This window comes from Panthera leo, chromosome D3, assembly GCF_018350215.1.
Source record: "Panthera leo isolate Ple1 chromosome D3, P.leo_Ple1_pat1.1, whole genome shotgun sequence".
Classification (NCBI taxonomy): Eukaryota; Metazoa; Chordata; class Mammalia; order Carnivora; family Felidae; genus Panthera; species Panthera leo.
The window spans coordinates 8,802,798-8,815,267 of record NC_056690.1 but is presented as its reverse complement, the minus strand read 5'-3'; the positions used below and the strand labels follow the sequence as shown (position 1 = coordinate 8,815,267).

Here is a 12,470-nt window from a genome sequence, read left to right as displayed (position 1 = left end):
TAGCCATAGGTCTTTCCTGTGCCCTGAGAAGAATGGAGCACCCCCACCAGCACTCCACCTGCCCAAATAAAATTCCACAAACTGTACCCCTAAAACCTGATGAAGAGTATAGGTTGTTACTGCAGGTTTCTTAAGGGGCAGGGCACGGAGCACTTAACACCTTAACAATCCTTTTTGCTTCTTTCTTTCCCTGAAGTTCCCTTCATTAAAGCAACCACTCCAGTCTCTATTTTTAATTTCTCTCCCCTCAAACTGCTCGTCCATCTTCTCTCATTCATCGCTCACTCTTACTTGCTGTCTTCCCCAGTGCCTTCTCTCTCTTCCTCCATTTCCACCCTCCTCCCTCTCTCATTGCTCCTTCTTCAAATCTGAGGTTCTCACATTTCATCTAGTCAGCAAAATAGGAAGCCAAACCAAAAAAAAAAAAAAAAAAAAAAAAAGAATTCTTTTGCTCCTTTGGAGAAACAGGGAGATATGAATGCTTACAATTTTCATTTTGTCCCTATTCTATTGCTGCACTGTCATCATCACTGTCATAGTGGTGCCTACTATGCACCGAGGACCTCTCTAACATTCTCCCTAAATCTCACCTCTATCATCTCACTGTGCCCATTCTGCCAATAAGGAAGCTGAGGGTCAGAAGAACTGAATAGCTTGCCCTAGTTCACTCAATAGGACAATGGCTTGGAAGCAGAGTGGGAAAACTCACCCTTTGTAGCCCTGCTACTAATGACCCCAGCTTTAGGTTTTCCTGCTGCCGCTGTTCAGGGCAGGTGGGAAGGAAATGTAGGTACTTCTAGAAGATGCCATTCAGACAAATCATAGCCAACAGGGGTCTCTGTCGCCCCAGGAGCAGTCCCTAAGTTACCACTCTCTCAGTCTCCTTGGACCTTCTGATTTCTCAGTTCTTGAGTTCCACAAATCAAAAGATGATCCACTTGTCCCCACAAGACAGGAAAATAATGGTGATGCTGCCATTTATGGTCTGCTTTCCACAAGCTGGGCTCGCTCTGCCCATTATCTAATTTCCTCCTTGTAACAGCACTTGGAGGTAAGTATTGCCATTTCCTCCCCTTAATAGCTGAGGAAATAGGGGCTCAGAGATGGTAAGTGACTTGCCCAAGGTCATCCAGCCTATAAGCAACCGAGCTGGCGGTCAAATCCTGTTCTGTTTGATGTCAAGGTTGAAGTTCTTAACCTTGAACACCCTTCTGTTTCCTTCCCTTCTGTTTCTCAGCGGCCTCTAAATTTCTGTGGGGCTTTGAATTCACTTTGAATTTTTGTTTGTTTGTTTGTTTGAGAGAGAGTGAGCGTGTGCAAATGGGGGGGAGTGGAAGAGGAGAGAAAGGGAGGGAGAGAATCCCAAGCATGCTCCAGGCTCAGCACAGAGCCCAACATGGGGCTTGATCCCACGACCCTGAGATCATGACCCAAGGTGAAATCAAGAGCCAGATGCTCAAGCAACTGAGCCACACAGGAACCTCCACTTTAAATTTCTGAATTCACTTCCCAGCTGGTGAGGGGCTCAGTCAGGGCTGAAATCCAAAGCCCTCTCTCCCTTGCACCCACAGTCTCCAGCTCTAGAGTTCAGGGGGCCCAAGATGAAGGCTCTAGAAGCTCTCCTTTGAAGGCTGGGTTCCCATCCCTTCAACCCCAGAAACCTCTGTGGACCCCTCAGTGTCTGGAGGAGCAAAGTCCCCTCCCCCTCCAACCCCTGGCCTCCACATTCAAACACTCCATGACTCAAGAAGCAAATCTAGCCCTCCTGCATGAGCTCTCCTGCTCCAAATCCTTGGGGTCCTTCAGGGTCTTTGGCAAATGTGCCAGGCATCAGGGACCCTGAGATGTCATCTCAGTTTCTGTCCGAGACCCTGCCTCTGAAAACAGCATAGGAGAGAGATTCTAAAATGATCCTCAATACCTCAGGCCAGGGTCTAAACTACCACCCATGTACCACATTCCCTTTTGTGCACATACACACACATATATATTTGCACATATGTGCACACATGTATACACACTTGCTCTCACATTGTTTGCATACACTTCTCTGCACACCATGCATACACACACATACATGCACACATCCATTCGTGCACATTTAAACACAAGCCATAAACAGATTCTCTGGAACACATCTGTGTGCTCACACACAGGTTTACATAGCCCATGTGTGCACGCGGGTAAGCATACTGCGTAGATCCACGCGGTTGTGTGTGCCTGCTGGTACCTTCCAAGGTGGGGCAGCAAGGCCTCTGCTGGGGCCTCCTGGAGCCCGGCCTTTGGCAAAAGCCCCACCTGGTGGACACTTGGTGTATACACCAACCCCAACTCCAAGCCTGAGCGCCCCTGAGACCTGAGAGGCTCTGATTAGCAACCAGGCTGGCTGGCAATAAGTGAGTGAGTCCAAAGGTAGACTTTGGGGCACCCCCTACCCCTTTAGAGTTGCCTTCTCTCCTCCTATTCCCTTCCCTGGGCAACAATTTCCCTGGCCAAAGGCAGGGAAAAGAGCACTGGATCCAGGGGAAGGAGCTTAAATCCCTTCTCTGCCACTTGCTGGCTTCTCTCCCAAGTCTCAGTATGCTCAGCTATAAAATGAGGGTAGAATCCTCAAACAGGTATTTGGAAGAAGCAAATGACATCATGGGCACAAAATCAACTGCTATACATCTTAGGGTCGGACAGCGTGGAATGAGTCTGAAGTCAGACTTGGGAGTAAATGGAGATGCAACTGGGATGCCTGGGGTGGCTGTCGATCAAGCGTCTGACTTCCGCTCAGGTCGTGATGTCGTGGTTCGTGGGTTTGATCTCTAATAGCTCAGAGCCTGGAGCCTGCTTCGGATTCTGTCTCCCCCTCTCTCTGCCCCTCTTCCACTCACGTTCTCTCTCTCTCTCAAAAATGAGTAAGTGTTAAAATAAATAAATAAATGGAGATGAAACTCACGGCTCTCCCCTTCCTAGATGTGTGCCCTTGGGCAAGTCACTCTCCTCCAAGTGGCTTTCATTAACTGTAAAGTGGGGGCTTTCCAACAAGGTGGTTGGAAGAAGCAAACTGCATCGTGGAAGTGAAGTCCATTACTGTCTCCATTTCTCTCAGACCAAAGACAGGAATAGTGTAGGGGTGATAGAAGCAGGGCTGGAATCAGAGGGACCCCAGTTTAAATTCTGATTCAAATCGTGGTTCTGCCACTTTTGAGATGTGACCTTGAGCAAGTCACTCCCTTGTCCAACCTGTTTCCCTATCTATACAGTGGGGACCTCTTAGTGTTGGGGTGAGAATTAATGAGATAACACACGCAAAGAGCCTGGCATCAGTAAGTGCTCCACAAATGCCAACTGCCATTGTCAGCAGTGACTTTTGGGGGAAACAAGTGATATCTGGAGGGGTGGGTAACAGATGACTGTCAGGAGGTCCATATAATAGGTATATAATTATAACTAACTATAATTTAATCACTATGTGCCAGGTGCTATTCTAAGCCCTCTCTAGGAATTAACTCATTTAAGGTCACAACAACCCCACGAAGTAGACATTATTATTATTCCCATCTTACAGATGAGGACACTGAGGCACAGAGATGATGTAACTTGCCCAGGGTCACAGAGCTAAAGAGTGGGTTAAGATCCAGGCAGAGTCCTCTGGATACCTCCCATTCTCTAATTCTACAGAGCTGTCCCATCAGCTCTAACCTCCTGGCCTCTCCTTAGTCTGGAAATTTTCTCAGGTGCTGAAGTCTGGTTTTACAGGGCAAGTCCTCCCTAGCAAGTCCCCCACAGTCCCACTCTTCCTCCCAATCCTCAGGGAGGCAAATGGCCACATACAAAATGTGTATCCTGGAGGACTATGGAATTAAGATAATCTCAGGGAGGCAACAAATGCAATGCAAATAAAGCTAATTAAAGAGCATCTGCTAATCATGGGAGCCTGTGTCAGAAAACTTGCATCTGTTGAAGGTTGCTAAGAGGCATGAAGGTGGAGGGAACCTGGCTGGCGAGGCCTCACCCCACTGCTGAAGCATCACCACCGAGTGGAGGGACAGATGGTGGCTCAGACAAGAGACGAATGTAAAAGAGAGCTTAGGTACAGGAAATTGTGTGCTCCGTGTTTTATTTAAAAGTCAGTCACTGGGAAATGGCTGCCTGATGATGCCGGTGACAAAGGAGTCACTTTTTGACGTGGCATCGCTTATGTCTGAGGCCTGAATCTGTGGCTGCCTGGCTGTGTGGCTTAGATCCAGGTGCTTAACCTCTCTGGAGTTAGAGTTTGGCCACATGATATGCTTTGGCCAACAGAATGAAGTGGAATTGTTGGTGTGCCAGTTCTGAGCCTACATCTCAAGATATGTTGTGTTTCCACTTGCCCTCTTGCACCGTTGCTTTTCACTGTCGAAAGAACATGCCTGGGCTAGCCCACTGGCCCCAGGAGGAGGATACAAGACTCAAGGGTAGGAAGGAGCCTGACCTCCTGGATGACACATGGAGGAGAGCAGCTCTCACCCAAGAACATCTGACAAGGATTATCCCATGGCTACAAAACACACGTCCCATATCGTGAGCCACTGGGGCCTAATTATCACTACAGCAAGTGGACCTAGTGCTGTCCTACTGAAAGGCCAGACCCTGCACCCCTTCCTGAGCTAGTTCTGTGGTTTCACCAACTTCAGTTTCTCCCCACAATCATCCAGCTTGGATGCCATGTGGCTGTTGCTCTCAGCATGACCTAAGACTGCAAGCTCCTGGAAATCTGATGAGTTCCCCCATTAGATCATCCAACTGCTCTGAAAGGACCCACCTTGGCCTATAAGTGAGGTTCCCTGGTACCTCCTAGGTGTTCTTGGTGGTCTCCACCAGTGGTTCTGGGTTTTGGGACCCCAGCAGGCTTTGCACCCTAGCCAGCCAGTCATGATGCCATGTGGCCTTGGGCATGCCACCTAGCACCTCCAAACCTCATTCTTCACACCTGTAAAAGGGGAGTGCTGCTCCCTTCTTGGCTCAAGAGTGGTGGCATGGAGATATGAACTGTGAAAAGTAGGAGTCCTGTTGAAACAGGAGCTGTCACGTGATCCATCATTCAATGCTGACTCTTGAGGGGCATCACTGAGAGAACCTGAGAAGAATCCCATTTCCTTTGCCTCAGCCTCCCTTTAGCCTTCACCCTGTTTCTCTTTTTTAAGGTTTTGAATGTCAACTTCTTTGGCAAGTTGATGCTTCAAAAGAAACAAAGATTTAAATATCCTAAGATAGCCTTGCCTAAAGAGATTCCTTTCTAGCGTTCCATGTGACAGCCCCAGACAGGCATTTCATAGAAGAGGGCACTCAAATGGCCAATAAATACCTGAAAAGCTAAGCCTCGATAGTAGTTAGGAAAAATTCAAATTAATACCAAAATGTGATACCATTGTGCACTCATCAGATTGGCCAAAATTTTGAAGCCAGATAATACTAACAGTTATTAAAAATGCAGAGCAACTGGAATCCTCATGCACTGCTGGTGTAATCGGTACAACTAGCTTAGAAAACAACTGCGCATAATCTAGCAAAGTGGAAGACATGCATGGCGCATGCCACATGCCCCACCAATCTATTCCTAGGGATATATTCACGAGGAACTCTTGTCCAGGTGCATCCAGCAGGATATAAATGATTTGTATCTTTCTATAAGATTGTTTACAGAAGAGTGCTCATAACAGTAAAAGAACAAAACAAACAAAAACAAAGGGAAAAGGTAACAATCCAAATGCCCATCAATAGCAGACTGGATAAAATAAATTGTACTGTATTCACACAATGGAAATCTATAGATGGGGGAAATAATGATTCAGAACCACACTATTCAACATGGGCGATCCTCATAGTAACACTTCTTAAAGAAAACAAGTTGCAGAATACAAATAGTACAATACTATTTATGTAAAATTTAATAGCAGGCAACACTATACTGTATATTGTTTGGTCTTACAACAAAGGCCAGTGCTAAACCTGCTGTGTGCCACTTAGCATGTGGCCCTGGGAACATTTCATTTTTCTGAGCCTTGGTTTCCTTTCAGGGCTACTGTGAGGGTGTAAAGTCACGTAGTGAATATACCTGTTGCACAGTGAGTACCCAGTAATTGTTGAAGATGACGGTTTGATTATTTGGGTAAGCTCCAATTTCCAAATGTCAGTTTTCTTAAAGCAAGGTGCCTTGGGGTCCCCCAAAATAAGAGTGTTGAGGAGGGCAAGAAAGAAGCTATTGTACTTGAGTGCTCATTTTTGTAGTTAACACACATGCAAGTGGGAGTATCCATGCTGAAAAGAGATGCAGTCCCTGCTCACAGCATGTTCTAGACTAAGGCCTTTGATGTCCTGTACAATCTCTCTTCTCCCCTCTTCTTCCACAATAAACTGGGATGGTCAAATCCACCAAAAACTATTTGTTTTTTCTTGATGGCAGGAAGGTATTGAACCCTTTCTAACGTAGCAAAGAATGAAAGAAACATAAGGCAGTTACATTTACTTATTAAAATGGTCTAAACATGCATACCCTTCCACACAATTCTCCTTTGCTACTGTTACCAGTCAGGGCTCTCCAGAGACTGAACCAGTAGGAGACATACATAGTAAGAGATTCATTGCAAGGAATTGGCTTATACAGTTGTGGGGCTGAGTAGTCAAGTCTGAAATTCTTAGGATTTCCATCAAGAAGAAGAGATTGAAAGTCCAGGGGGAAGCTACTGTCCACAGGAGGAATTTTCTTTTCTTCAGGTAAGTCTCAGCCCTGCTCTTCAGCCTTTCAACTGACTGAATCTGATCCTCCCAGATGATACAGAATAATCTCTCTTAGTCAATTGACTATAAACTTCAATCACATCCACAAAACACCCTTACAGCAATATCCAGATTAATGTGTGGATAATTGGGCACTCTCATTTAGCCAAGCTGACATGTCAAACTGACCATCACACATGTCCCCTGTAAGCTCTTCGCAGCACCCTCCAGGTTGGCACAGCTTATGGATCAGCACATGTCACTGTGTCAAGGCTTTTTCAGTTAAGCTGCCTCCCGTCTGATTTTGTCTGGGTGTCAGCTTGAATTTGCTCTTTTTACTCTGTCCACAAGTCTGACATCATGGCCTCTCGTAGCTCTGGATGCACATCCTTACAGGGTCAATGGCCAAAAGCGAAAGGGAAGGGGCTGATCAGCCAAGCCTGGGCCACGGAGGATAGGGTCTGTCATCCAAGGGTAGCGAGTGGGTAGCACATGCATGAACACCATGGGGTGGTTATGAGCTGGGCCCAAGTGTACATAGCTCTGGACATCCCAAAGTGTGGTCTATGACCTTCCAGATATTTCTAGGTCATTCACAGAACATTCTATAACCTCAAATCCCATGGGGAGGAAGATGGCTATCTTTCAAATGTCTCTCAGTCTTTCCTATCACTCTAAAGGCCAAGACTCAGTGAGGTGCTAGCACATCTATAACACCTCTGTCTCTGGGGAAAAAATCCCCCTTTTACTTTATTTTTTAAAACAAATGTTTAAGGTTTATTTATTTAACTTGAGAGAGAGAGAAAGAGCACATGCATGAGCTGCGGAGGGGTAGAGAGAGAGGGAGAGAGAATCCCAAGCAGTCTGTCAAACACACAAACCACAAGATCATGACCTGAGCCAAAATCAAAAGTCAGAGGCTTAATCAACTAAGCCACCCAGGCGTCCCCCAAAATCTCCCTTTAAAATAGACAACAGGTCTCAGGCTCAGTTCCTCTGGCTGAGTACATTCATGGTTTTAAATGTATGTATTTATATGTAGTCCTTTTCTATTTATGGCAAGAGATGCCAAATTTCCATTTAGAATGGTGATAGAAAGTTCCCTTTTACAAAGACATTTAATTAAGTAAAAAGTGAGCTAGGCTAGAGAAAAATACTAAGTAAATAGTAATATATGGTACATAGATACAGAAAAAATTGTGCATGTGGATGTGAAAGATTAGAGTTGTGTTAGGTGATGGCCTTGGCTTTGACACTAGATGTCCCAAGTTTAAATCCAAGCCACACTCACTATGTAAACTTAGGCCAAGATACTGAACTTACCTGAGTCTCACTTCCTCACCTGTAAAACGGGAATGATGATACTCATCATCAAACTTTATAATCCACTTTATCCAAATCCTTTGGGACCAGATGTATTTTGGAATTCAGAATCACTCAGATTTTCGGAATACCATACACTGTATATTATATTCAGGGTTAGGCAGCATTGTGTGGCCCAGCACATTAATATTCCTGCAGCAAAATGTCTGGCTATTCACATTAAGTGGGGTGGGTTTTTTTTAAGTCTACACATTGCACCAGTCCCGGGCGGATTTTGTGGTCAAATGTTTGCGCAAACATGAAAATAAAAACTTTCATATTCCAGAGTTTTGGGGATTTAAGGATTGCACATAATGGGCTATGAGCCTGGACAGGGAGTGGACAGGACTAGTGAAACCTAAGGTGCCTTAGTCAAGCCCATGCAGTGAGGTGGCAAAAAGATTGGGAAGCAGCCAGAGGCTAGGAGGGAGCATTTAGGAAGAGAAGAGAGGCAATCAGCAAAATGTGCACCAATCTCACGAGAGATTATAAAGAAAAGATAACACAAACTCCCCAAGATTTCTTTGATTTCTTCTCCCCTACGACCCAACACCCTCCCTTCCTCCTCCTCTTCCTCCTCTTTCTCTTGCTGGTGCTGCTCCTCCCATTGCCCTTCTTGGTGTCTGGCCTTAGGGTGGACATGTGACTAAGTTTTAGCCTATGAGATGTGAGGGGAGATCTACTGAAGTGCTTATAAGAAAGGTTTCTGTGGACAATTCTGTGCCTAGATGTGATGCCTGGCGTAGGGGCAGCCATACTGAGGCCATGAGGGGAAGCAGGCTGAGGGTAAAGACCACACAGAGGATGGCAGGGTAGAGAGCTGATGTCATGTAGCCACTGATCACACCAAACTTGGACTCACCTACCTCTGTATTTCTTGTATAAGATAAAGAAAACCTATTATAACTTTAGCCAGTTAGAGTTGGAATTATCTGTTACTTACAGTGGAAGGATATTATTTTTGTTATTAAGAGAAAGTATAAATATGGAAGATGAGAAAATATGGGGAGTCTCAAGTTATAAGATTGCATATAAGCAAAGCCAGATTTTAAAGAATTTAATACCAGATAGATAGCACAATTGGCAGGCAGGCAGAGGGGTAGTGAGAAAGCTGGTGCGGGCCAAACTGCCTAAGGATGGTTTCATGAAGGAGGTTGGAAAACTTCCTCAAACTTCACTAAAAATTTCTTGGTCCCACTTCTGTATTTTCAGTGGAGGGCAAATGATTCAGCTCAAGCCTAGGAGCCCCCAAATTCCTTCCCAGAATCATAGATATTTCCTCAACCAGGAAAGAAAGCTGGCTGGGCGGGTTGGGAAGATTCTGGGTAGACGCACAGCCTTAGCAGTGTTCTGGGCTTGTCTGGCCTTCAACGTGTGATTTTGAGAGTTGGAAACGAGAAGATTAAAACTCAGAATGGCACGCGGGTGTGAAGCTGACTGCCTTGCCAGCTATTTGCCTGTATTTAAAACACATATGGGTGATATTTTTAAATATCTTTGCTGTGTGATTGAAAAACATTGCAGTTGCTACTTCGTGGACGTGGGTTTTTATGCAAACCCAGGGATGGAATGATGAGTGTATGTTGTACCTACGTGGGCTTTGCTGGAGAGAATGTAAGGACAGAATGGCACAGCCTGCATAAATGTCGGGCTGAGAATTGGGGCTGGGCCATTCAACATTTAACTTGGGTGTAGGGGCTGCTGGCAAAGCTCCTTGGTTCTCTTTGAGATCCATCCCTCCCCACTCTCCCTCCAAGGGGTTTGGGTGGGAATACTCACCCCAGCTCTAGGAGTAGACATATAACCCAGGGCTGGCCAACTGAGCACTCTAGACCCTTGGGCCAAGTGACTGGCTGACGGGCAAGCTCACGTCCAAAGGCAAGCCAATGAGACTCAATCATGCAATAGTTTTAGGAACTATTGGGAAATAAGCACTTCTCTCCTGCTTGCATTGCTAATCTGAGAGCAGGTATACCTGGAACTTCCCAAGGCCATCTTTGTCACCACTTGAGGAGAGCCTGCTGGGAATAAAACCAAGGCAGTGGAAAAGAGAGCCTGAGAGATGGAGAGAATCCTGGATCCAGCCATGCCTGAAATCTATTCCTGGAACCTTTATTTTCCACTTTAAAAAAAAAAAAAAAAAATTGTAGTGGTTGCCAGAGGAAAAGGGAAGAGAGAGTAGGAGAAAAAGGTGAAGAGGATTAAGAGATACAAACTTCTAGTTATAAAATAAATAAGTCATGGGATGGGAAGTACGGCATAGGCAATACATAGGCCATAATATCACAATAACTCAGTGTGGTGAGAGATGGTAACTACACTTACCACGGTGAGAATTTTGTAATGTATACACTTGTGAAGTCACTATGCTGCACACCTGAAACTAAAATAATATTAGGTCCACTGCAGAAAAAAAAATTGTGGTAAAATATATTTACCGTAAAATGCCATTTTAATGATGTATACGCATAAAATTCACTGGCATTGACAATGTTATGCAACCATCTCACCACTATTTCCAAAAGCTGTCACCACCCCAAACAGAAACTCTGTACCCATTAAGGAGTAACTCCCCATCCTACCCTAGGACTCTCAATGTAATGTGTTTTTTTTTTAATTTTTTTTTTACGTTTATTTTTTTGATAAATAAAAAGGCAGAGCACACGTGGGGGAGGGGCAGAGAGCGAAGGAGACACAAAATCCGAAGGGAGCTTCAGGCTGAGCTGTCAGCACAGAGCCCGACGCGGGGCTCGAACTCACGGACCGCGAGATCATGACCTGAGCCGAAGTTGGACGCTCGACCGACTGAGGCCCCCAGGCGCCCCTCAATTTAATGTTTTTAAAGTACAAGACACACACACACAGTGAAATTCTCCCTTTTGACGGTGGTTCTGTGAGTTCTCACAAACACACACAGTCATTTAACCGGCCCCACAATCAAGATCCAGAACAGCTCTAACCCCAGCTCCCCAAGTCCACGTTCTCCTTACACGCGGCTCCCCGCTCTCCTCCCCAACCGCCTGGAAACCACGGATCGGTTTTCTGTGTGTGAAGTTCCGTCTTTTCCAGAATGGCGTATAAGTGAAATCGCCCAGGATGTGGCCCCGTGACTCCGACTCCCTTCGCTCGGCATAACGCATCGGAAGTCGGTCCGTCGTGGGCATATCGACGATTCGCGCCTTTACACCGTACGACTCTACCTCAGTTTACGCTTTCACCACACGAGGGCCATTGGTCTACTCCCGTACTCTGAATCGACCTGAGTCTATACATTCCTTTTCCTTAAGCTGTCGGAGTCGGGTTTCCGTCACCTGCAACCAAAATAATCTTGCCCATATATCGGGAGAAAGCCACTTCCTTTCCCGAAAATTACCTCTTTCGTCTATAAAATGGGAGTGTATTACTCACGACGGTTTGGAGTATCATGGAAATCTTGACACAAAACTGAAAGAGAGACGATAATTTTCTCACACACCGGGGAGTCCTGAGGTGGAGCACATCACGAGGCGGCTCATTTGGCGGCTCAACACCGGAGGCTGGCGCTTTCCACCTCTTCAATCCGCGGTGCCTCGCGGTCTCCTCCTCAGGGCGAAGCAAGATGGCGGCGGCAGTTCCACCACGTCGACGTCGACGGGAAGTTTTCTTCGAGGGCTCGAGAGAGGCTTTGCCCAGAAGCCACGCCCAGCAGGTTTCTCCTCGTATCTCATTGGCCCGAATTGGGTCTCGTGCCCGCTCCCGACAAAGTAGCAGAGGACGGGGGCGGGGCACCCACGGTGCCTACCACCCACGAGAACAGCGGCTCGGCTCCCTCGTGGGGGTGTTATGAGGGTCAGTGGAGGTGTCAGCTCCTGGTACCTGCGAGGATTCAGACACGTTGCAATTGTCTTCGACACCGCGAGGGAATGTGGCGCGGGCACATCTTCCCAACCCTGAGACAGTCAGGTGACATCGGAACTGAAATAGTTCTGGCCAATGCATTTGAGTTAATCACATGCTTCCGGTGACAATGGACAGAAACAGAAATTGGCCTAAGCCAAAAATAGTTTCTTAGCTTATTTAACTGGAAAGTTTAACTGGTGTGGTGGGCCCAGGCATAGCCTGGAGGTTGAATTTCAGGCACTCCTTCTCCTTCTCTGGGCCCTGATTTCTTCTGTGTTGGCCTCATCCTCACACAGACATATTCCCTCCGGTGGCAAAGATGGCTGCCATTAGCCCAAGCTTCCGTCCTCCCAGCTTCTTGTCCCCGGGGAAAAGAGAAAGCCTAGGGAAGATTCTCATTAGTCTAGGTGAGACCACATGCCTATGCCTGAGCCAATCACCTTGACTCTGCTAGACGCGGCCCAGATGGCCCGCCCAATTCC

General features: G+C 46.4%; 1 protein-coding gene across 4 annotated transcripts in view; it reads right to left on the bottom strand.

Moving 5' to 3' along the window:
* Window positions 1-11,718, bottom strand: part of CUX2 (cut like homeobox 2) — a 282,488-nt gene extending 270,770 nt beyond the window's left edge. For 2 of the 4 annotated variants that reach the window (XM_042911620.1, XM_042911624.1), the window contains exon 1: window positions 11,518-11,718. In XM_042911620.1, coding sequence (XP_042767554.1) covers window positions 11,518-11,535 — 18 coding nt within the window. In that variant the 5' untranslated portion in view covers window positions 11,536-11,718. The remainder of the gene's footprint in view (window positions 1-11,517) is intronic. The other 2 variants (XM_042911623.1, XM_042911622.1) reach the window with 1 other exon arrangement.
* Between the last annotated feature and the right edge of the window lie 752 nt (window positions 11,719-12,470).